The sequence below is a fragment of the Somniosus microcephalus genome, chromosome 12, assembly GCF_052327205.1.
Source record: "Somniosus microcephalus isolate GS21.2 chromosome 12, FLI_Smic_1.0, whole genome shotgun sequence".
Taxonomy (NCBI): domain Eukaryota; kingdom Metazoa; phylum Chordata; class Chondrichthyes; order Squaliformes; family Somniosidae; genus Somniosus; species Somniosus microcephalus.
Window position 1 is genome coordinate 11,976,161 of NC_140998.1, and position 25,221 is coordinate 12,001,381.

Genomic DNA, 25,221 nt, shown 5'->3' on the forward strand with positions numbered 1-25,221 from the left:
ATATATCCAACTCCTTCTTGACTATATTTAATGAATTGGCTTCAACTGCCCTGTGTGGCAAAGAATTCCACAGGTTCACCACTCTCTGGGTGAAGAAATTCATCCTCATCTCTGTCCTAAATGGCTTACCCCTTATCCTTAGACTGTGACCCCTGGTTCTGGACTCCCCCGCCATCAGGAACATCCTTCCTGCATCTAGTTTGTCTAGTCTTTAGAATTTTATAAGTTTCAATGAGATCCCCTCTCATTCTTCTAAACTCTAGCGATTATAAGCCTAATCAACCCAATCTCTCTTCATACGTCTTTCCTGCCATCCCAGGTATCAGTCTGGTGAATCTTCGCTGCACTCCCTCCATGGTAAGAACATCCTTCCTCAGATAAGGCGATCAAAACTGCACACAATACTCAATGGGTGATCTCACCAAGGCCCTGTTCAACTGCAGCAGGACATCCTTGCTCCTGTACTCGAATCCTCTCCGTATGAAGGCCAACATACCATTTACCTTCTTAACCGCCTGCTGCACCTGCATGCTTACCTTCAGCGACTGGTGCACAAGGACACCCAGGTCTCGTTGCACTTCCCCTTTTCCCAATCTATTGCCATTCAGATAATAATCTGTCTTCCTGTTTTTGCCACTGAAGCGGATAACCTCGCATTTATCCACATTTTATTGCATCTGCCATGCATCTGCCCAATCACCCAACCTGTCCAAATCATACTGGAGTTTCTCGGCATTCTCCTCACAGCACACACGGCCACCCAGCTTTGTGTCGTCTGCAAACTTGGAGGTATTACATCTAGTTCCCTCGTCTAGATCACTAATATATATTGTGAATAGCTGGGGTCCAAGGACCGATCCCTGCGGTACCCCACTAGTCACTGCCTGCCACTCGGAAAAAGACCCGTTTATTTCAACTCTTTGCTTCCTAAAGTGCTTTGGGACGTCCTGAGTGTAAGCGAGGAAAATCTGGAAGGTAAAATAGAACTAACAGATTCAGGCGTTACCCAGATCAATAGTTTTATTATGAGTGCACACGGGAGAACTATTTCAGCTACCCTTATCTAGAGACATCGTTCTCAAGGGAAAAAGTGGCAATACAGCTTAGTTTATACAGTTCATTAGATAATACCCACTTATTACTAATGGGGGTGTATACATGAGAATATTGATGCTTCATTGGTTTACATGATTAATCAATGAACTATTAGGCCTGTCCTTTGAACTCGAATACCCTCTGGATATGTAGAAATGCAAGTCTTTGTTTTTTTCTTTCTACCTGCAGAATGCTGTGCGAATGCCAGCCACCTTCCGTGATACCAGCCCCCTGATGAAGGGGGATTTCAGTGGGCATCACTGCAGAGTAGAACAGGTTGCCAATGGGCAACGAGTGGCTTGCCAGTTTCACATTGCCCATCCCCTCCTGGAAGACACTTAAATCACTTGAACCTGCCCTGACCCTGGCGGGGGTCAGGGGGTGGAGGTCGGCGGGGCTCAGGGGAAGAGGTCAACGGCAGCCGCTTGACCCCGGCAGAGCGGGAGCGGAGTGATTCCTGAGCCCACAATCGCTAAGATATGATATCAAATAGTGAGCGAGAGCGAGATTAAAGCTAAAAGTGATACAAAATTTTTAAAGTGCAATATAGAATACACAGGGAAACAGAAATAAGGAAGGAAATGGGTGGTAATATTTTGTAACATATTTTATGAGTACATATTTTATGAGTATTGCTTAATTACTAAATCCACACTTCACAGACCAGTGGAATTATTCCTGTAACATTAAGGCATTCTGTGACCACCCGGGAATGTGGCAAGCTAATCCGCGAAGTTAACCCTCAGACTATAAACAGGTCGATAGAAATAATGATCTCCCCGGGCAGACCACTTTTAAACATAGAATTACGTCGAATTTACAGCACAGAAACGGGCCATTCGGCCCAACTGGTTAATGCCGGCGTTTATGCTCCACACGAGCCTCCGCCCACCCCCTCTTCATCTAACTGTATCAACATCTCCTCCTAATCCTTTCTCCCTCATGTGCTTATCGAGCTTCCCCTTAAACAAATCTATGCTATTAGCCTCAACCACTCCCTGTGGTAGTGAGTTCCACATTCTAACCACTCTCTGGGTAAAGAAGTTTCTCCTAATTTCCCTATTGGATTTATTTGTGACTATCTTATATTTATGACCCCTAGTTTTGCTCTTCCCCCACAAGCGGAAACATTTTCTATCCTATCAAACCCTTTCATAATTTAAACGACCTCTATTGGGTCACCCCCTCAGTCTTCTCCTTTCTCGAGAATAGAGCCCCAGCCTGCTCATTGAAACTTATAAAATTCTAACAGGACTAGACAGACTAGATGCTGGAAGGATGTTCCCGATGGTCGGGGAGTCCAGAACCAGGGGTCACAGTCTAAGGATAATGGGTAAGCCATTTAGGACTGAAATGAGGAGGAATTTCTTCACCCAGCGAGTGGTGAACCTGTGGAATTCTCTACCACAGAAGGCAGTTGAGGTCAACTTATTAAATATATTCAAGAAGGAGTTGGATATATTTCTTGAGGCTAAAGGGGATCAAGGGATATGGGGAGAAGGCAGGGACAGGGTACTGAATTTGGATGATCAGCCATGATCGCATTAAATGGCGGAGCAGGCTCGAGGGGCTGAATGGCCTACTCCTGCTCCTATCTTCTATGTTTCTATGCTCAATCTTTCCTGATAGTTAATAACCTCACGGTTCTGGTATCATCCTTGTAAATCTTTTTTGCACCTTCTCCAGTGCCTGTATATTCTTTGTATAATCTGGAGGCCAGAACTGTGCACAGTGCTCCAAGTGTGGCCTAACCAAAGTTCAATACAAGTTTAACATAACTTCGCTGCTTTTCAATTCTATCCCTCTCCTAATGAACCCCAGTGCTTTGCTTGTATTTTTTATGACCTTGTTAACCTGCATTGCAACTTTTAATGATTTGTGTATCTGTAACATCAACTCCCTCTGCTCCTCTGCTCCAGCTTTCAGAATCAAATACTAAAAATCAACTTAAATATCAAGAGTAACTTCATTACTCAAATATTAACCCGATTAATACAAAAGCAAAATACTGCAGATGCTGGAAATCTGAAATAAAAACAGAAAATGCTGGAAATACTCAGCAGGTCAGGCAGCATCTGTGGAGAGAGAAACAGAGTTAACGTTTCAGGTCTGACGAAGGGACATCCACTTGAAACGTTACCTCTGTTTCTCTCCACAGATGCTGCCTGACCTGTTGAGTATTTCCAGCATTTTCTGTTTTAATTAACCCTATTAAACCTTTTGCTTCTTATTAAGAATGAGGCATACAATACTTTACACCACTAAGCTCGAAAACAGTAAGGAGCTTGTGTTTAAGTGAGGCCAGGCTTAGGCCTTGCATGGGAACAGGAGGAGGCCATTCAGGCCCTTGAACCTGTTATTTTCTCATATTCGTTCCGGGATGTGGGCGTCGCTGGCAAGGCCGGCATTTATTGCCCATCCCTAGTTGCTCCTTGAGGAGGTGGTGGTGAGCCACCTTCTCGAACTGCTACAGTCCGTGTGGTGAAGGAACTCCCACAGTGCTGTTAGGGAGGGAGTTCCAGGGAGTTTCCTCTGTACCTCAGCATTTTGTAATCTCTCCCTATTTAAATAATAATTTGCTTTTTTTTTTCCTACCAAAGTGGATAAACTCGCATTTTCCCACATTATATTCCATCTGCCAGATTTTTGCCCACTCACTTAGTCTATCTATATCACTTTGGAGATTCTTTGCGTCCTCCACACAATTTGCTTTCCCACCTATCTTTGTATCATCAGCAAATTTGGCTACATTACACTCAGTCCCTTCATCCAAGTCATTAATATAGATTGTAAATAGTTGAGGCCCCAGCACTGATCCCTGTAGCACCCCACTAGTTAAAGTTTGCCAACCTAAAAATGGCCCATTTATCTCGACTCTCTGCTTTCTGTTAGTTAGCCAATCCTCTATCCATGCTAATATATTACCCCCAACCCCGTGAGCTCTTATCTTGTGCAGTAACCTTTTATGTGGCACCTTATCGAATGCCTTTTGGAAATCCAAATACACGACATCTACTGGTTCCCCTTTATCCACCCTGCTCGTTACATCCTTAAAGAACTCCAGCAAATTTGTCAAACATGATTTCCCTTTCATAAAACCATGCTGACTCTGCTTGACTATATTATGATTTTCTAAATGTCCTGCTATCTATTACCTCCTTAATGATGGGCTCCAGCATTTTCCCAATGACAGATATTAGGCTAACTGGTCGATAGTTGCCTGCTTTCTGTCTCCCTCCTTTCTTAAATAGGGGCGTTACATTTGCGGTTTTCCAGTCTGCTGGGACCGCTCCAGAATCCATGGAATTTTGGTAGATTACAACCAATGCATCCACTATCTCTGCAGCCACCTCTTTTAAGACCCTAGGATGCAGGCCATCGGGTCCAGGGGACTTGTCCACCTTTAGTCCCATTAGTTTGCCTAGTACTTTTTCTCTAGCGATAGTGATTGTTTTAAGCTCCCCCCACCCCAATAGCCCCTTGATTGTCCATTATTGGGATGCTTTTAGTGTCTTCTACCATGAAGACCGATACAAAATATTTGTTCAATGTCTCCGCCATTTCCCTGTTTTCCATTATTAATTCCCCAGACTCATCCTCTAGGGGACCAACGTTTACTTTAGCTACTCTCTTCCTTTTTATATACCTGTAGAAGCTCTTACTGCCTGTTTTTATATTTCTTGCTAGCTTACTCTCATAAGCTATCTTCTCTCTATCATTTTTTTAGTCGTCCTTTGCTGGTTTTTAACAATTTCCCAATCCTCTGGCCTTCCACTATTCTTCGCAACATTGTATGCCTTTGTTTTCAATTTGATACCATCCTTTACTTCCTTAGTCAGCCACGGATGGTTCATCCTTCTCTTAGAGTCTTTCTTTCTCACTGGAATATATCTTTGCTGAGACTTATGAAATATCTCCTTAAATATTACCCTGTAATATATTTTCCCAGTCCACCTTAACCAAGTCTGCCTTCATACCTTTGTAATTACCTTTATTTAAGTTCAGGACACTAGTTTGAGGCCCAGCTTTCTCACCCTCAAACTGAATTTGAAATTCTACCATGCTATGATCACTCTTCCCAAGAGAATCCTTCACTTCGAGATCATTAATTAATCCAGCCTCGTTACACATTACCAGATCTAAAATAGTCTTCTCCCTGGTTAGTTCCACAACGTATTGTTCCAAGAAAGCATCCTGCATACACTCTAAGAACTCTTCCTCAAGTTTATCTTTGCCAATTTGCTTTGTCCAATCAATATGAAGATTAAAATCTCTCATGATTATAGCCGTACCTTTCTTACAAGCCTCTATTATTTCTTGATTTATTATCTGTCCTACAGTGTGGCTACTGTTTATGGGCCTGTAGACCACTCCCACCAGTGACTTCTTACCCTTATTATTTCTTACCTCCACCCAAACTGATTCTACGTCTTGATCTTCTGAGCCAATATCATTTCTCACTACTGCACGGATCTCATCCCTTATTACCAGAGCTACACCACCTCCTTTTCCCTTTCTGCCTATCCTTATGAAATGGCAAATACTCCTGAATATTTAGCTCCCAGCCCTTGTCACCTTGCAACCACGTCTCTGTAATGGCGATCAGATCAAACCCATTTATTTCTATTTGTGCTGTCAACTCATCCATCTTGTTACGAATGCTGCATGCATTCAGATATAGAGCTTGATGGGCCTTCAATAACCACAAAACTAGAAGTTATAGACTTAAACAAGTTGGCTTTTAATCACTAAGATCAGAGCTATCATCTCAACATGCCGACTGGTTCACAGGAATGAGTCATACAGATCCTGGGATCTTTATGTAAGAGAAGTCAGGGGCGGAGCCAAGAGCCAAGACCTGGAACCTCCCAGGTTAGTCGGGAAAGAGGAAGTGAAACTATACACAGTGGGGGAGGGTAATATACATGAGTGCAAAACGAATACAGGATCAAGACAAACAGATTTCATTACAGAGCTTTTAATGTTGTCTTTTTACATTTTTCCAGCACGGTGGCATAGTGGTTAGCACTGTTGCCTCACAGCGCCAGAGACCCGGGTTCGAATCCGGCCTCGGGTGACTGTCTGTGTGGAGTTTGCACATTCTCCCCGTGTTTGCGTGGGTTTTCTCCGGGTGCTCCGGTTTCCTCCCACAGTCCAAAGATGTGCGGGTTAGGTTGATTGGCTATGATAAATTGACCCTTAGTGTTAGGGGGATTAAATACGTGGGGTTACAGGGATAGGGTGGGATATGTGTTGCTGTAGGGGTTACGGGGATTGGGTGGGATATGTGTCGGTGCAGGCTCGATGGGCCGAAATGGCCTCTATCTGCACTGTGGGGTTTCTGTGATTCTGTGTGATTCCCTACTCTGACCCCTCTTTCTGATGCACTCTTATACGCTCCGTCCCTTCTTGTCACACTCTGGTTATCATTACCCCGATCACTACCCGGCACATTTGCCTTCTCATTTGTCGTTGACTTTTGAAATTTCCGCTCAGCGGATTCCCCCCCACTCCCCCTACTATTTAGTTTAAAGCCCAATCTACAGCCCTAGTTATTTGATTCGCCAGGACACTGGTCCCAGCCTGGTTCAAATGAAGCCCGTCCCGACAGAAAAGCTCCCTCTTACTCCAGTACTGGTGCCAGTGCCCCAAGAATCAAAACCCATTTCTCCCACACCAATCTCTCAGCCACTCGTTCATCTCGCTGATCTTATTTACCCTGCGCCAATTTGCATGTGGCTCAGGTAGTAATCCAGAGATTATTACCTTTGTGGTTCTGATTTTTAATCAGCGGGTAGTCAAAACTGCCCAACGCATTACCAACACCCGGCTACCGACCATAGAGCACATATACCAGAAACGTTGTTTACGGAGGTCACGGTCCATCATCAAAGACCCTACCCACCCCAGCCACAGTCTGTTCGCCCTCCTGCCATCTGGGAGACGCTACAGATGCATTTGCACCTGTACGACCAGATTTAGGAACAGCTTCTTTCCCAGGGCTGTCATCCTACTGAACTCCACAAATAAACTCTAAAGCCTGCACATCTGCCAATGCACTTTATTATGGTTATGTTTATGTAATGTATTACAAGCCAAATGTATGTTGAATGTTTAAATGTCTTAATCTAAATGTACACTCTCGGGAGCCGCAAGCCTACATTTCGTTGTACTGCACTTGTGCACTAACAATGACAATAAAAGTTGATTTGATTTGATTTGAGCTGCTCATACTCCCTCAGCAGAACCTCTTTCTTTGTTCTACTTATGTCATTGGTACCTACATGGACCACGACAACTGAATCTTTCCCCTCCCACTCTAAGTTCTTCTCCAGCCCAGAGGAGATGTCCTTTACCCTGGCACCGGGCAGGCAACACAGCCGTTGGGACTCACGCTCTTGGCTGCAGAGAACAGTGTCTATCCCCCTAACTATACTGTCCCCTACCACTACCACATTTCTTTTTGCTCCCCCCACTTGAATGGTTCCCTGTACCACAGTGCTGTGGTCAGTTTGCTCATCTTCCCTGCAGTCCCTGCTCTCGTCTACACAGAGAGTAAGAACTTCGTAACAGTTGGACAAGAGCAAGGGCTGAGGCTCCTCCTGGGTCCCCCCATACCTGCCTCGTTCATAGTCACACCCACCTGTCCCTGACCACGGACCAAATTAGAATTAATTAATCTAAGGGGTGTGACTGCCTCCTGGAATACAGCATCCAGGTAACCCTCCCCCTCCCTGATGTGTCTCAGTGTTTGAAGCTCGAACTCCAGCTCTTCAACACAGAGCCGAAGTTCCTCGAGCAACCAACACTTACTGAAAATGTGGTCGCCGTGGACCTCAATGGTGTCCACCAGCTCCCATATGTTGCAGCAGTAGCACATCGCCTGTCCTGCCATCTCTAATGTATTTAATTAATTAACTGTTTAAGTTTTGAACGTTTAGTTTTTAATCCCGGCTCTTAATTTAAACCAATGCCCAAGAAAAAGAGAGCAATACAGACCAACCAATCGCTTCCCTGCTTTCCTATGACATCACACTTTGAATCATTCAACTTCTTACCCTCCCAGGTCAGTTGGCGCAGCTCCGGGCTCGCTCTGAGATCATTCCCCTGCTCCGGGCTCGCTCTGAGATCATTCTCCTGCTCCGGGCTCACTCTCGGCCCATTCTCCTGCTCCAGGCTCGCTCTCGGATCATTCCCCTGCTCCCGGCTCACTCTCAGATCATTCTCCTGCTCCGGGCTCGCTCTCAGATCATTCTCCTGCTCCAGGTTCGCTCTCAGATCACTCCCCTGCTCTGGGCTCGCTCTCAGATCATTCTGCTGCTCCGGGCTCGCTCTCAGATCATTCTCCTGCTCCAGGCTCGCTCTCAGATCATTCCCCTGCTCCGGGCTCGCTCTCGGCCCATTCTCCTGCTCCGGGCTCGCTCTCAGTCCATTCTCCTGCTCCGGGCTCACTCTCAGCCCATTCTCCTGCTCTGGGCTCGCTCTCGGCCCATTCTCCTGCCCCGGGCTCACTCTCAGCCCATTCTCCTGCTCCGGGCTCACTCATGGCCCATTCCCCTGCTCCGGGCTCGCTCTCAGATCATTCCCCTGCTCCGGGCTCACTCTTGGCCCATTCTCCTACTCGGGGCTTGCTCTCAGATCATTCCCCTGCTCCAGGCTCGCTCTCAGATCATTCTGCTGCTCCGGGCTCACTCTCAGATCATTCTCCTGCTCCGGGCTCGCTCTCGGCCCATTCTCCTGCTCTGGGCTCGCTCTCGGCCCATTCTCCAGCTCCAGGCTCGCTCTCAGATCATTCTCCTGCTCCCAGCTCGCTCTGAGATTATTCTCCTGCTCTGGGCACGCCCTGAGATCATTCTCCTGCTCTGGGCTCGCTCTCAGCACATCTCCTGCTCCGGGCTCGCTCTCGGCCCATTCTCCTGCTCCGGGCTCGCTCTCAGCACATTCCCCTGCTCCGGGCTCGCTCTCAGCCCATTCCCCTGCTCCGGGCTCACTCTCGGCCCATTCTCCTACTCCGGGCTCACTCTTGGATCATTCTCCTGCTGCGGGCTCGCTCTTAGATCATTCTCCTGCTCCGGGCTCGCTCTCGGATCATTCTCCTGCTGCGGGCTCGCTCTCAGATCATTCTCCTGCTCCAGGCTCGCTCTCAGATCATTCCCCTGCTCCGGGCTCGCTCTCGGCCCATTCTCCTGCTCCGGGCTCGGTCTCAGCCCATTCCCCTGCTCCGGGCTCGCTCTCGGCCCATTCTCCTGCTCCGGGCTCGCTCCCAGCCCATTCCCCTGCTCCGGGCTCACTCTCGGCCCATTCTCCTGCTCCGGGCTCGCTCTCAGATCATTCTCCTACTCCGGGCTCGCTCTCAGATCATTCTCCTACTCCGGGCTCGCTCTCAGATCATTCTCCTGCTCCGGGTTCGCTCTCAGATCATTCTCCTGCTCCAGGCTCACTCTCAGATCATTCTCCTGCTCCGGGCTCGCTCTCAGATCATTCTCCTCCTCTGGGCTCACTCTCAGACCATTCCCCTGCTCCGGGCTCGCTCTCAGATCATTCCCCTGCTCCGGGCTCGCTCTCAGACCATTCCCCTGCTCCGGGCTCGCTCTCAGATCATTCCCCTGCTCCAGGCTCACTCTCGGCCCATTCTCCTGCTCCGGGCTCACTCTCGGCCCATTCTCCTGCTCCGGGCTCGCTCTCGGCCCATTCTCCTGCTCCGGGCTCCCTCTCAGATCATTCTCCTGCTCTGGGCTCGCTCTCAGATCATTCTCCTGCTCCGGGCTCGCTCTCAGATCATTCTCCTGCTCCGGGCTCGCTCTCGGCCCATTCTCCTGCTCCAGGCTCGCTCTCGGCCCACTCCCCTGCTCCGGGCTCACTCTCGGCCCATTCTCCTGCTCCAGGCTCGCTCTCGGCCCATTCTCCTGCTCCGGGCTCGCTCTCGGCCCATTCTCCTGCTCCGGGCTCACTCTCAGATCATTCTCCTGCTCCAGGCTCGCTCTCAGATCATTCTGCTGCTCCGGGCTCACTCTCAGATCATTCTCCTGCTCCGGGCTCGCTCTCGGCCCATTCTCCTGCTCCAGGCTCGCTCTCAGATCATTCTCCTGCTCCGGGCTCGCTCTCCACCCATTCTCCTGCTCCGGGCTCGCTCTCGGCCCATTCTCCTGCTCCCGGCTCACTCTCAGATCATTCTCCTGCTCCGGGCTCGCTCTCGGCCCATTCTCCTGCTCCGGGCTCGCTCTCAGATCATTCTCCTGCTCCGGGCTCGCTCTCAGACCATTCTCCTGCTCCGGGCTCGCTCTCGGCCCATTCCCCTGCTCCGGGCTCGCTCTCAGACCATTCTCCTGCTCCGGGCTCGCTCTCGGCCCACTCCCCTGCTCCGGGCTCGCTCTCGGCTCATTCCCCTGCTCTGGCTCGCACTCAGATCATTCTCCTGCTCCGGGCTCGCTCTCGGCTCATTCCCCTGCTCCGGGCTCGCTCTCAGATCATTCTCCTGCTCTGGGCTCGCTCTCGGCCCATTCTCCTGCTCCGGGCTCGCTCTCAGATCATTCTCCTGCTCCGGGCTCGCTGTTGGCCCATTCTCCTGCCCCGGGCTCACTCTCGGCCCATTCCCCTGCTCCGGGCTCACTCTCGGCCCATTCTCCTGCTCCGGGCTCACTCTCGGCCCATTCTCCTGCTCCGGGCTCGCTCTCAGATCATTCTCCTGCTCCAGGCTCGCTCTCAGATCATTCTCCTGCTCCAGGCTCACTCTCGGCCCATTCTCCTGCTCCAGGCTCGCTCTCAGATCATTCTCCTGCTCCGGGCTCACTCTCGGCCCATTACCCTGCTCCGGGCTCACTCTCGGCCCATTCCCCTGCTCCGGGCTCGCTCTCGGCCCATTCTCCTGCTCCAGGCTCGCTCTCAGATCATTCTCCTGCTCCGGGCTCACTCTCAGATCATTCTCCTGCTCCGGGCTCGCTCTCAGATCATTCTCCTGCTCCGGGCTCGCTCTCACATCATTCCCCTGCTCCGGGCTCACTCTCAGATCATTCTCCAGCTCCGGGCTCGCTCTCAGCCCATTCTACTGCTCCGGGCTCACTCTCGGCCCATTCCCCTGCTCCGGGCTCGCTCTCAGATCATTCCCCTGCTCCGGGCTCGCTCTCAGATCATTCCCCTGCTCCGGGCTCACTCTTGGATCATTCTCCTGCTCTGGGCTCGCTCTCGGCCCATTCCCCTGCTCCAGGCTCACTCTCAGATCATTCCCCTGCTCCGGGCTCACTCTCAGATCATTCTCCTGCTCCGGGCTCGCTCTCGGCCCATTCCCCTGCTCCGGGCTCGCTCTCAGATCATTCCCCTGCTCCGGGCTCACTCTTGGCCCATTCCCCTGCTCTGGGCTCACTCTCGGCCCATTCTCCTGCTCCAGGCTCACTCTCAGATCATTCTCCTGCTCCGGGCTCGCTCTCGGCCCATTCTCCTGCTCCAGGTTCGCTCTCAGATCATCCTCCTGCTCCGGGCTCACTCTCGGCCCATTCTCCTGCTCCGGGCTTGCTCTCGGATCATTCTCCTGTTCCGGGCTCGCTCTCAGATCATTCTCCTGCACCAGGCTCGCTCTCTTGTGATCTATGTCATTAATAAGTATTGTGACTAGTTGAGGCCCCAGCACAGATCCCTGTGGGACACCACTAGTCACTTCTTTCCAATTCAAGTACATACCAATTATCCCTGCTCTCTGTCTCCTGCAGCCTAAACAATCTTCTAACCAGGTCAATAATATGCCTTCAATTCCATCAGCTTTAATTTTAGCTCACAGTCTCTTCTGTGCTTATTGATCAAATAGACAGAGAGAAATGGAAGGTTGCGATGGAGAGATAGTGAAATTGGAGGCCAGAGGTGTGGTGGAATCAATGTTAGATAACACTGGGGGTTAATTTCCTCAAAGCTTTTCCCATCCTCCGGTGTAATTTCGCCAGGTACCTTGCTTACGCGCGCAAATTTCTGCTGAACCTGCGGCAAAGTTACAAGAGAAGCTCTGAGGAAACTCTCGACCACTGTGTTGAGGGTGTGGGAGAGATTTTACAAGATCCCTCCTAGATTTGGGAGCAGGACTCAACTCTTGAGCAGACCAGAGCTTTGGAGAGTTAAGACATGTTGAGTGGAAACCAAAGCTTCTTGGAGACAGTTTCGGCAATGGAGGAAGATGCGATAGTCTTATTTGAGGTCATAGATCAATTCTGGCCACTTGTGCATCCCCGATTTTAATTGCACCTCTATTGGTGGCCGTGCTTTCAGCTGCCTGGGCCCTAAGCGCTGGAATTCACTCCCTAAACCTCTCCACTTCCCTACCTCGCTCTCCTTCTTGAAGACGCACCTCAAAACCTACCTATTTGACGGAGCGTTTAGTTATCTGCCCTAATATCTCCTTATGTGGCTCAGTGTCAAATTGTGTTGGCTATATCTCCTATGAAGTGCCTTGGGGCATTTTACTACTTTAAAGATGCTTTATAAATGCAAATTGTTATTGTTGTTGTTGTTGAGGTCCAACACACCAGTGGATGAAGAATGATTGAGGGTGGATCATCAAATGTAAGAGCAGTAGGTTAGACAGATAGGAAACATGAAGTAACTGTAGCTGTGACCCACTGAAGGGCATGGAGAAGGTTAAGGAGTTATGTGGTTAAAGGAATCTGGATGTAGAATGAAATCATCAGTGAAAGGATGGATCGCGTGAGTGGAGGAGGCTCTTGATGTGGAAGAAACAGAAGGAAAGAGGACCGGACCCCGGGGACCCTTCAAACAATGGGAGAGAGGACCAGACCCCGGGGACCCTTCAAACAATGGGAGAGAGGACCGGACCCCCGGGGACCCTTCAAACAATGGGAGAGGGGACCGGACCCCGGGGACCCTTCAAACAGTGGGAGAGGGGACCGGACCCCGGGGACCCTTCAAACAATGGGAGAGGGGACCGGACCCCGGGGATCCTTCAAACAGTGGGAGAGAGGACCGGACCCCGGGGACCCTTCAAACAGAGGGAGAGAGGACCGGACCCCGGGGACCCTTCAAACAATGGGAGAGAGGACCGGACCCCCGGGGACCCTTCAAACAATGGGAGAGAGGACCGGACCCCGGGGACCCTTCAAACAATGGGAGAGAGGACCGGACCCCGGGGACCCTTCAAACAATGGGAGAGGGGACCAGACCCCGGGGATCCTTCAAACAGTGGGAGAGGGGACCGGACCCCGGGGATCCTTCAAACAGAGGGAGAGAGGACCGGACCCCCCGGGGACCCTTCAAACAGAGGGAGAGAGGACCGGACCCCGGGGACCCTTCAAACAGTGGGAGAGGGGACCGGACCCCGGGGATCCTTCAAACAGAGGGAGAGAGGACCGGACCCCGGGATCCTTCAAACAGTGGGAGAGGGGACCGGACCCCCCGGGGACCCTTCAAACAGAGGGAGAGGGGACCGGACCCCGGGGACCCTTCAAACAGAGGGAGAGAGGACCGGACCCCGGGGATCCTTCAAACAGTGGGAGAGGGGACCGGACCCCCCGGGGACCCTTCAAACAATGGGAGAGAGGACCGGACCCCCGGGGATCCTTCAAACAGAGGGAGAGAGGACCGGACCCCCAGGGGACCCTTCAAACAGAGGGAGAGAGGGCCGGACCCCCCGGGGACCCTTCAAACAGAGGGAGAGAGGACCGGACCCCGGGGACCCTTCAAACAATGGGAGAGAGGACCGGACCCCCCGGGGACCCTTCAAACAGAGGGAGAGAGGACCGGACCCCGGGGATCCTTCAAACAGAGGGAGAGAGGACCAGACCCCCCGGGGACCCTTCAAACAGAGGGAGAGGGGACCGGACCCCCCGGGGACCCTTCAAACAATGGGAGAGAGGACCGGACCCCGGGGATCCTTCAAACAGAGGGAGAGAGGACCAGACCCCCCGGGGACCCTTCAAACAGAGGGAGAGAGGACCGGACCCCGGGGACCCTTCAAACAGAGGGAGAGAGGACCGGACCCCGGGGACCCTTCAAACAATGGGAGAGAGGGCCGGACCCCCCGGGGACCCTTCAAACAGTGGGAGAGGGGACCGGACCCCGGGGATCCTTCAAACAATGGGAGAGAGGACCGGACCCCCCCGGGGACCCTTCAAACAGTGGGAGAGAGGACCGGACCCCCCGGGGACCCTTCAAACAGAGGGAGAGAGGACCGGACCCCGGGGACCCATCAAACAATGGGAGAGAGGACCGGAACCCCCGGGGACCCTTCAAACAGAGGGAGAGAGGACCGGACCCCCCCGGGGACCCTTCAAACAGAGGGAGAGAGGACCGGACCCCCCGGGGACCCTTCAAACAGAGGGAGAGAGGGCCGGACCCCCCGGGGACCCTTCAAACAATGGGAGAGGGGACCGGATCCCGGGGATCCTTCAAACAATGGGAGAGAGGACCGGACCCCCCGGGGACCCTTCAAACAATGGGAGAGAGGACCGGATCCCAGGGACCCTTCAAACAGAGGGAGAGAGGACCGGACCCCCCGGGGACCCTTCAAACAGAGGGAGAGAGGGCCGGACCCCCCGGGGACCCTTCAAACAATGGGAGAGAGGACCGGATCCCAGGGACCCTTCAAACAATGGGAGAGAGGACTGGACCCCGGGGACCCTTCAAACAGAGGGAGAGAGGACCGGACCCCGGGGACCCTTCAAACAATGGGATAGAGGACTGGACCCCGGGGACCCTTCAAACAGAGGGAGAGAGGACCGGACCCCAGGGACCCTTCAAACAATGGGAGAGAGGACTGGACCCCGGGGACCCTTCAAACAATGGGAGAGAGGACTGGACCCCGGGGACCCTTCAAACAATGGGAGAGAGGACCGGACCCCCGGGGACCCTTCAAACAGAGGGAGAGGGGACCGGACCCCGGAGGCCCTTCAAACAATGGGATAGAGGACTGGACCCCCCGGGGACCCTTCAAACAGAGGGAGAGAGGACCGGACCCCCCCGGGGACCCTTCAAACAATGGGAGAGAGGACCGGACCTCGGGGACCCTTCAAACAGAGAGAGAGAGGACCGGACCCCCCGGGGACCCTTCAAACAATGGGAGAGAGGACCGGACCCCCCGGGGACCCTTCAAACAATGGGAGAGAGGACCGGACCTCGGGGACCCTTCAAACAGAGAGAGAGAGGACCGGACCCCCCGGGGACCCTTCAAACAATGGGAGAGAGGACCGGACCCCCCGGGGACCCTTCAAACAATGGGAGAGAGGACCGGACCCCCCGGGGACCCTTCAAACAATGGGAGAGAGGACCGGACCCCGGGGGCCCTTCAAACAGAGGGAGAGAGGACCGGACCCCCGGGGACCCTTCAAACAATGGGAGAGAGGACCGGACCCCGGGGATCCTTCAAACAATGGGAGAGAGGACCGGACCCCCCAGGGACCCTTCAAACAGAGGGAGAGAGGACCGGATGGGACCGGACCCCCCGGGGACACTTCAAACAATGGGAGAGGGGACTGAACCCCGGGGGATCTGAAGCTGTAGTAACAAGCTTTAAAATATATGTTTAAATAATAATAACACATTCAAAACGTGTTACTTCCACTTGCCCTTGACTTCCCTTTCTTCATCAATATTTCTGCTTCCTCATTCTGGCTCTGCTATTGTCACTTCGCTTCTACTTATCTCCCTTTATTCTAATCTGTCCATCTGGGCCGTTGTTATTGTACAATGAGGTGGGGGGTTGATGGGTGGGAGTGGTGTTGGTTTCTGGGGTAAGCACGTTGAAAGTGAGTGTCAGGATCTTGAAGCTAGCGTTCTGGGGCGAAGCAGCCAGTGGAGCCTGGGTCAGGGTGATGGGGGTGAGAGGGAAGGAGAGGATACGGGCTGTGGTGTTCTGTGTTAACTGGAGCTTGCGAAGGGCGGGGGCTGGACGGCCGGTGAGGAAAATGCAATTCAAGGACCTGATGTAGGTGTGGATTAGGGTCTGGGTGGGCGAAGTCAGAGAGGAGGATAGAAGTTTCCGTTCTATCACCGTCCCATTTCCCCGAGATGCTATCCCAGTGGATGAGGTTCGATGCCATTGTGTAAATGGCGAAATTACCCCATCGTGCTCCACTTTAGGGCATCCCACCTCAGGGAGCATATACTGGTATTGGACAAAGTCCGGTCAAAATCCACCAGGCTGGGATAAAGGCACTGCGTTATAATGAGAGACTGGGTAACCTTGGGTTATATTGCTTGGCGATGAGGAGGTTAAGGAGGTGATATGATTGAGGTATTGAAAATAATGGAGGGAATTTAATGAGATAGAAAGGGAGCTACTTTATCCCTTCGGCGGGGCAATCCAGAATGAGGGACGGGAATCTTGGATTTCAAGTTAAGGTGGTTAAAAGAGAATCCAAGAAAATTTCTTCACACACAGGGTGGTGAGAATGAGAATTGCATCACCATAGATGAAGAATCAATTGAGATGTTTAAAAGGGAGATAGAAAGTTAGTTGGGAAGTGAGAGTATTTAGAGTTACGGGGCAGATGTTCCTCCCATTAGATGTATTAGATTCCTGCTCCTAATTCTTATGTTCCTTATGGACCAGAGCAGAGAGGAAAATGAGGAGAACTCTCAGTCCGTGGCTAGGGTGAATAATCCTCTCCAACTGACGTCCCTCCATAGTACCAATGGACTGAGGGAAGGAGATTGGGATTTAAAGAAAGGAAGCTAAGTGAATCAAGGGATAAGGGGATAGTTCAGGAAAGTGGAGATGATGTAGAAGCTCAGCCATGATCTCATTGGCAGGCTCGAGTGGCCGTGTGGCCGACTCCTGCTCCTAATCCTTATGTTCTTATAAACATGGCAACCAAAATGGTGGAGCCAGCTGGATAGGCCGCACTGCCCCGTCCTGTTAATGTGAGAGCTGCTTCAGAATTAAAGCCAACAGCTTTGGAACAGGGTGGGGGTGGGAGGGGAGCAGGGGGGCGGCGGGGTGAAACTGGGAAGCAGCGAAAAGAAATGCGCCTGCCTATTTGGGTTTATTCAATGGCTTTCCCTTTCCTTTCAGGATACGACCCGGGACCAGTGGCTAGGATGGTCCCAGCGCTTCCTTTGCAATGAGAAACACCAGCGACGGCGCAGCGCAGGCCTGCAACATCACCTATGACCACGGGGTGGCGCCACTGGTCACCGTCTACAGCCTGGTTCTTGTCATCGGGGTCCCGGCCAACCTTCTGACCCTGTGCCTGTCCTCCTTGAAGATCTGGCGCAAGAACGTGCTGTCGGTTTACCTGCTCACCCTCTCGCTCTCCGACCTGCTGTACATGGGCACCATCCCGCAGTGGATCACCTACGTGCTGAACCACAACAAGTGGACCCAGAGCGACGATGCCTGCAAGCTGACCGGCTTCATCTTCTTCAACAACCTGTACATCAGCATCCTGCTGCTCTGCTGCATCTCTGTCGACCGCTGCCTGGTGGTTCTCCACCCCATCGAGGCGCAGTGGCGTCGGCGACGAAGGACCGCCGTGCTGGTCAGCGCCGGCGCCTGGCTGCTGGTGATGTTCACTCACCTGCCTGTCTTCTTTCTGTCGGATGTGAGGAGCAGCACGGACAAGAACGACTCGTGCTTCGAGACCTTCCCCATGCCGCCACTGGTGGCCAATTTCAACTACGCCAGGTTCTGCGTGGGCTTCTGCATCCCGCTAGTCATCCTGGCCGTCACCAACTTGATGATCTTCCAGAGGATCCGGACCACCAAATGCCTCAACCCGCGCGAGAAGACCAAGGTGAAGTACCTGTCCATCGCCGTGATACTCATCTTCCTCGTCTGCTTCGCCCCGTACCACATCATCCTCCTCAGCAGGGCCGTCGTATTCTCGCTGTACACGAACAGCTGCTGGTTCGAGCAGAAGATCTATGCTGCCTCCACTGGCTTCCTTTGCCTCTGCACCGTCAACAGCGCCATAAACCCAATGCTCTACATGTTCTCCTGTGAGAGCGTGAGGCAGGAGCTCCTGCGTGACCTCCAGTGCATCAGAAACAGTTCCGCCTTCCACGGAAACAGGTCCGAGAGCTGGATTTTGAGAAACGGACACTTTTCGAGGTCATCCGTCTATCCAATGGAAACTATCCCCAGTGAAAACTGACTAGGGATTGGCTAAAGATGCTCCCCTGGCAACTGTTATTCAACATAACATCATTTTCTGAATTAAACAAGGCTGCTCATTAAAGTGGGGAGTAACTTTCCAATTTTGCACATGGGAAGTCCATTGGCCCACACTAGAAACCTGGGCGTGCACTGGGAACGATTTTCTGACTCTTTGAATTTCCATGTGTGTTTCTGACGGTCAAGGCTCCCACCGGTTGCATTAGAAAAAGAAAGACTTGCATTTCTATAGCGCCTTTCACAATCACCGGACGTCCCAAAGTGCTTTACAGCCAATGAAGTACTTTTGAAGTGCAGTCACTGTTGTAATGTAGGAAATGCAGCAGCCAATTTGTGCACAGCAAGCTCCCACAAACAGCAATGTGGTAATGACTAGATCATCTGTTATAGTGATGTTGTTTGAGGGATAAACATTGGCCAGGACGCCGGGGATAACTCCCCCTGCTCTTCTTCGAAATAGTGCCATGGGATCTTTTATGTCCACCTGAGAGGGCAGACGGGGCCTCGGTTTAACGTCTCATCCAAAAGACGGCACTTCTAGATAGTGCGGCGCTCCCTCAGCACTGACACTAGAGTGTCAGCCTGGACTTCTGTGCTCGAGTCCCTGGAGTGGGCCTTGAACCCACGACCTTCTGACTCAGGCGAGAGTGCCGCCCACTGAGCCACAGCTGACACATAGGACTGGAAATGACCCTACAATTCATTCTCAGGAACTCCGCTTGCAGTGGCAGGGTGAGGAGAACCTGTATCAACCTACAATGTACTGCAGCGCTACCTCGTTATGTCTACCTCTGGACACTGCCCGTATGGGGAAAGAGCAAGGGGGCATGGGGCTGGGATAGATTGGCTCCCAATCCCATTTCATTTTAACAGTCTCGAGATCACGACAGGCGGCATTGACGGCACGCTGGAAGGTTGAAGAGTTTTCTCGGTAATTCCTCCATTATTCCAGGATCAGGGACTAATTGGGCTGTGAACTCATTGAAACTTATAAAATTCTAACAGGACTGGACAGACGAGATGCAGGAAGGCTGTTCCCGATGGCGGGGGAGTCCAGAACCAGGGGTCACAGTCTAAGGATAAGGGGTAAGCCATTTAGGACAGAAATGAGGAGGGATTTCTTCACCCAGAGAGTGGTGAACCTATGGAATTCTCTACCACAGAAGGCAGTAGAGGCCAATTCATTAAATATATTCAAGAAGGAGTTAGATATATTTCTTAAGGCTAAAGGGATCAAGGGATATGGGGAGAAAGCAGGGACAGGGTACTGAATTTGGATGATCAGCCATGATCGCATTGAATGATGGAGCAGGCTCGAGGGGCCGAATGGCCTACTCCTGCTCCTATGTTTCTGTGAATCATGGGGGGTGGTAAATAACAGTGAACGGTGAATCAAAAGGGGAGCAGGGAATTGCACCGATCAAAGCCTTGTGTTCCATTACCCTGTTGGGTTCTTCGCTCAGTCCCTGGCTACATGCGCAATGACACTGTAATTCAGCAAGCCAGAATCTGACCATTCAGGTAAAAATGGGCATTTACCCACAGGATTGCTCCTCATGGATGAGCACCTGCCACCAACAGACAGGTTCCCCCTGGAGCCTGAATGTGAATCTAGTTGAGACCAAAGGACCTTGTGTTTGGGACAGTTTGAAATCAATTCCCAATGGGGGCCATAGCAGAACACTGCCCAGAATTCAGTACAAACTGGCAGCCCCACTCAGAGAGGTAGGCACAGGAAAGGTAAATGAATATTAATGCCCAGTGGGCGATGGTTTCCTCTGTTCACTAGTTATAAGGAAGTTCTAAAGGGTTCCATACACTCATAAGGACAGGAGTAGGCCATTCAGCCTTCAAGCCTGTTCTGCCATTCAATGTGATCAATGCTGATCTTGACTTCACCCACCTGCCTTGGCTCCATATCTTTTTATACCCTTGTCTAGCAAAAATCTATCGATCTAAGATTTAAGATGTTTAATTGAGCTAGCACCTACTGCTCTTTGTGGGAGAGAGTTCCACACTTCCACCATCCTTTGCGTGAAGCAAGGTTTCCTAACTTCTCTCTGACCTGGCTCTGATTTTAAGGTTCTGTCCCCTTGTCCTGGACTCCCCCCACCGGCCTCCCCCCCCTTCAACGACAGAAAAACCTTCCCTCTGTCTACCCTATCAATTCCTTTCAAAATCCTAAAATCCTCAATCAAATCACCCTTTAACCTTTTATAGTCTAAGGAATACAAGCCTCATTTATCTAATTTCTCCATCTCTCCTCACAAACTAACCCTTCCGAGGCCAGTATGTCCTTCCTAAGGTGCGGTACCCAGAACTGTACACAGTGCTCTAGGTGTGGTCTACCCAGGGCTTTGTATAGCTGCAGCATAACTTCTACCCCCTTTGTATTCAAGCCCTCTCCTATAAAGGCAAACATTCCATTAGCCTTTTTGAAACACTTTTGTACCTGACTACTACATTTTAGTGATCTGTGTACATGGACCCCTAAATCTCTTTGAACCTCTGCTGTTCCTAGCTTTTCACCATTTAGGTAATACAGAGATCTACCCTTTCTCGGTCCACTGAGATGGATGAGAGGATGACCTCGCAATTACCTGTGTTGAAATCCATCTGCCACAGTTTTGCCCACTCACTTAATCTATTGGTGTCTCTTTGTAATTTTATGGTTCAGTCTACACTTCTTACTGTGCAACCAATCATTGTGTCGTCGGCAAATTTGGATATATAGCTTCCTATTGTGTTAGCTAAGTCATTAATAAACATAGTAAATCAGTGAGGCCCCAGCACAGATGCTTGTGGGACACCGCTAGTCATTTCCTTAAGGATTAGTTACAATTGGTGAACAAAGGAAATCTGCTCAATCATTCAGCAGAGAAATATAGCATCATTCTTACCCTCAGGGCATCACAAAGAAGAGAAAGCTTTACTCTGTATCTAACCCGTGCTGTACCTGCCCTGGGAGTGTTTGATGGGACAGTGTAGAGAGAGCTTTACTCTGTATCTAACCTGTGCTGTACCTGCCCTGGGAGTGTTTGATGGGACAGTGTAGAGGGAGCTTTACTCTGTATCTAACCCGTGCTGTACCTGCCCTGGGAGTGTTTGATGGGACAGTGTAGAGGGAGCTTTACTCTGTATCTAACCCGTGCTGTACCTGCCCTGGGAGTGTTTGATGGGACAGTGTAGAGAGAGCTTTACTCTGTATCTAACCCGTGCTGTACCTGCCCTGGGAGTGTTTGATGGGACAGTGTAGACGGAGCTTTACTCTGTATCTAACCCGTGCTGTACCTGCCCTGGGAGTGTTTGATGGGACAGCGTAGAGAGAGCTTTACTCTGTATCTAACCCGTGCTGTACCTGCCCTGGGAGTGTTTGATGGGACAGTGTAGAGAGAGCTTTACTCTGTATCTAACCCGTGCTGTACCTGCCCTGGGAGTGTTTGATGGGACAGTGTAGAGAGAGCTTTACTCTGTATCTAACCCGTGCTGTACCTGCCCTGGGAGTGTTTGATGGGACAGTGTAGAGGGAGCTTTACTCTGTATCTAACCCATACTGTACCTGCCCTGGGAGTGTTTGATGGGACAGTGTAGAGAGAGCTTTACTCTGTATCTAACCCGGGCTGTACCTGCCCCGAGAGTGATTGATGGGACAGTGTAGAGGGAGCTTTACTCTGTATCTAACCCATACTGTACCTGCCCTGGGAGTGTTTGATGGGACAGTGTAGAGGGAGCTTTACTCTGTATCTAACCCGTGCTGTACCTGCCCTGGGAGTGTTTGATGGGGACAGTGTAGAGGGAGCTTTACTCTGTATCTAACCCGTGCTGTACCTGCCCTGGGAGTGTTTGATGGGACAGTGTAGAGGGAGCTTTACTCTGTATCTAACCCGGGCTGTACCTGCCCCGAGAGTGATTGATGGGACAGTGTAGAGGGAGCTTTACTCTGTATCTAACCCGTGCTGTACCTGCCCTGGGAGTGTTTGATGGGGACAGTGTAGAGGGAGCTTTACTCTGTATCTAACCCGTGCTGTACCTGCCCTGGGAGTGTTTGATGGGGACAGTGTAGAGGGAGCTTTACTCTGTATCTAACCCGTGCTGTACCTGCCCTGGGAGTGTTTGATGGGGACAGTGTAGAGGGAGCTTTACTCTGTATCTAACGCCGTGCTGTACCTGCCCTGGGAGTGTTTGATGGGACAGTGTAGAGGGAGCTTTACTCTGTATCTAACCCGGGCTGTACCTGCCCTGGGAGTGTAGAGGGGGCTTTACTCTGAATCTAACCCGTGCTGTACCTAGCTGGGAGTGTTTGGCAGGGGCACTGAGTATTTCCTTTACCAGCACTGACATCCTTCATCATGACAAGTATGAAAATACAAACAAAAATCTTTTGAAATAATTGTATTGTACTGCCAAATAACATGTGAAGAGGAATGTCAGAAGGATTGTGTAATATATGTCTTATGATTATGGCTGTAACTTCAGATGGCGAATACAGTAGATAATGTATGTTGGAAAAATCCAGACTTGCAATGGAATACCATTAGTTAAGGGTTGGAATGAATATCTTCTCAGGGCCTCTGATTGGATGATTTCTCAGGGCCTCTGATTGGATGATTTCTCAGGGCCTCTGATTGGATGATTTCTCAGGGCCTCCGATTGGACGATTTCTCAGGGCCTCTGATTGGACAATTTCTCAGTGCCTCTGATTCGACAATTTCTCGGACGGTGATTGGACGATTTCTCAGTGCCTCTGATTGGCCGATTTTTCAGGGCCTCTGGGCGATTTCTCAGGGACTCTGGTTGGACAATTTTTCAGGGCCTCTGATTGTACGATTTCTCAGGGCCTCTGATTGGATGATTTCTCAGGGCCTCTGATTGGCCGATTTCTCAGGGCCTCTGATTGGCCGATTTCTCAGGGACTTTGATTGGACGATTTCTCAGGGACTCTGGCCGATTTCTCATGGCCTCTGATTGGACGATTTCTCAGGGACTCTGATTGGATTATGTACTGGTTCATGGGGAGGAGCAGAGCAATGGGTTTAGTTTTGCACTGTCTTCACAAAGACAGGATGGGCCAAATGGCCACCTGCTGCACTGTAAATTTCTATTGTTCCATTTGGTCACTGTTTAAGACCATGTTATAATGAGCTTGTTGGAGATAAGTGTCATACATGTGAATACTAAGATTCACGTGTCACGGGTTATTGCGCTGGTTCCCAGTGATGTTGCTGGGCTAGCAATCGTCATTCACAAATTACCCAGTGGTTGATATATTGAATTTCTAAATGAGCTGCAGAATTGTAACAATTCTGTTTCTATTTTTGTTTCTAAATGTGCTGGTTGTTTCCAAACTCCAAAATGAAGGCAGTGAAATTGAGCACAACTAAAAATACTGGGTGGGGATTCAAAGCCACATCCAACCCTGCTCTCACCTCACAGCCGCACAATGAAACTTTCCTACCACAGTCAGTGGATTGCAACCAGCGAAAGACTTCCTCTCCCTGACCAGAGGGCCCAGGTCAATTGTGACGACTGTCCTAACTGAGACCAGCGAACTGAATGAGTTTCCCCCATCCGATTGATATATAAATATATAACAAACACACACACTGTGTGACTGACTGACCCCTTGATAGTGCGGCCCTGTCACTGTGTGACTGACTGACCCCTCGATAGTGCGGCCCTGTCACTGTGTGACTGACTGACCCCTCGATAGTGCGGCCCTGTCACTGTGTGACTGACTGACCCCTCGATAGTGCAGCCCTGTCACTGTGTGACTGACTGACCCCTCGATAGTGCAGCCCTGTCACTGTGTGACTGACTGACTGACTCCTCGATAGTGCGGCCCTGTCACTGTGTGCCTGACTGACCCCTCGATAGTGCGGCCCTGTCACTGTGTGCCTGACTGACCCCTCGATAGTGCGGCCCTGTCACTGTGTGATTGACTGACTGACCCCTCGATAGTGCGGCCCTGTCTCTGTGTGATTGACTGACTGACCCCTCGATAGTGCGGCCCTGTCACTGCGGGTAATTTTGATATAGATGATAGAGTAAAGCGGGTGATATCGGCTCAGCCACATGTTTAAAAACCTCTCCTAAAAGTCTTGTTTCCATTGAAGTCAATAGAAACGGTAATCGGCAGAAGTGTGTGATAATGCCCGCTTTACACAATCGGCTGGAGGCAATACTACCCGCAGTACGTGATGGTGAGAACAGGATTGGGAGTAACCCGCTGACACTCAGACACTTTATTGGAGTTATCGGAGGATTGTGAGAATCAGCAGCGGCAGAAAAGGGAAGGGTGAGAAAGTTGGAGGAGGGAGGTGGAAGTTAATCAAAAATACAGATCCATGCTAAATATCACAAAAGTGAAACTCAATGACAGGACTTTCCAGACTTTGCAGAGAAAGTTGGTCAATATTTCCTGTTAACACAACCTCGGGTCTGAGTAAAAACAACACATTTATTTTTATACCTGTGGTGAATTCACATCAAATCATGCTCAATGTGGTATGTTCAGTCACGCAAAAATGAGGGACAGGGATTGTCTTTGTGACCCCTTAGCTACATGTTCAGTGTTAAACTTTTATATTTTTTAATCCCCTTTTTAAAAAAAAAAAAAAAATTAAATGTTGTTTGAAGCCCGCTGTGCCTTTGATGTTTGCTTTCTGAAGATATCTGATTCGAATCGAGAGATTTTCTCTTTCTGTGTCAGACCCTGCCTTGCTCTATGTCGAATTCTCAGAATATTGCTTCAAGAGGATGTGCGTGTAACTGCCAAGAGAGGTAGAAAAAGTGCAAGTGTGAAATCAAAACAGGAAATGCTGGAAATATAGAGTGGCTCTGTCTGGACCTGGGAGATAGGATGGAGTTCCGGACGGAGACCCTCTGTCAGAATCTCTCCCGTTTCCATCCTTGACGTGAGGTTTTCATGGTCCCAGGAACAATCATGTTCCACACACCATTCAACCAGCTCAATCTGTACCTTAATAAGCCAACTCTCCATTCCATTTCTAAGCAAGAAA

The 25,221-nt window shown here is 50.7% G+C and overlaps 1 protein-coding gene across 1 annotated transcript; it reads left to right on the forward strand.

Moving 5' to 3' along the window:
* The first annotated feature begins 17,111 nt into the window (after nt 1–17,111).
* LOC147109025 (putative G protein-coupled receptor 132) lies at nt 17,112–21,256 on the forward strand. The gene has a single exon (XM_086004190.1). The coding sequence runs from the start codon at nt 17,151–17,153 to the stop codon at nt 18,180–18,182; it is 1,032 nt and encodes a 343-aa protein (XP_085860316.1). The 5' UTR covers nt 17,112–17,150; the 3' UTR covers nt 18,183–21,256.
* Nucleotides 21,257–25,221: the final 3,965 nt, after the last annotated feature.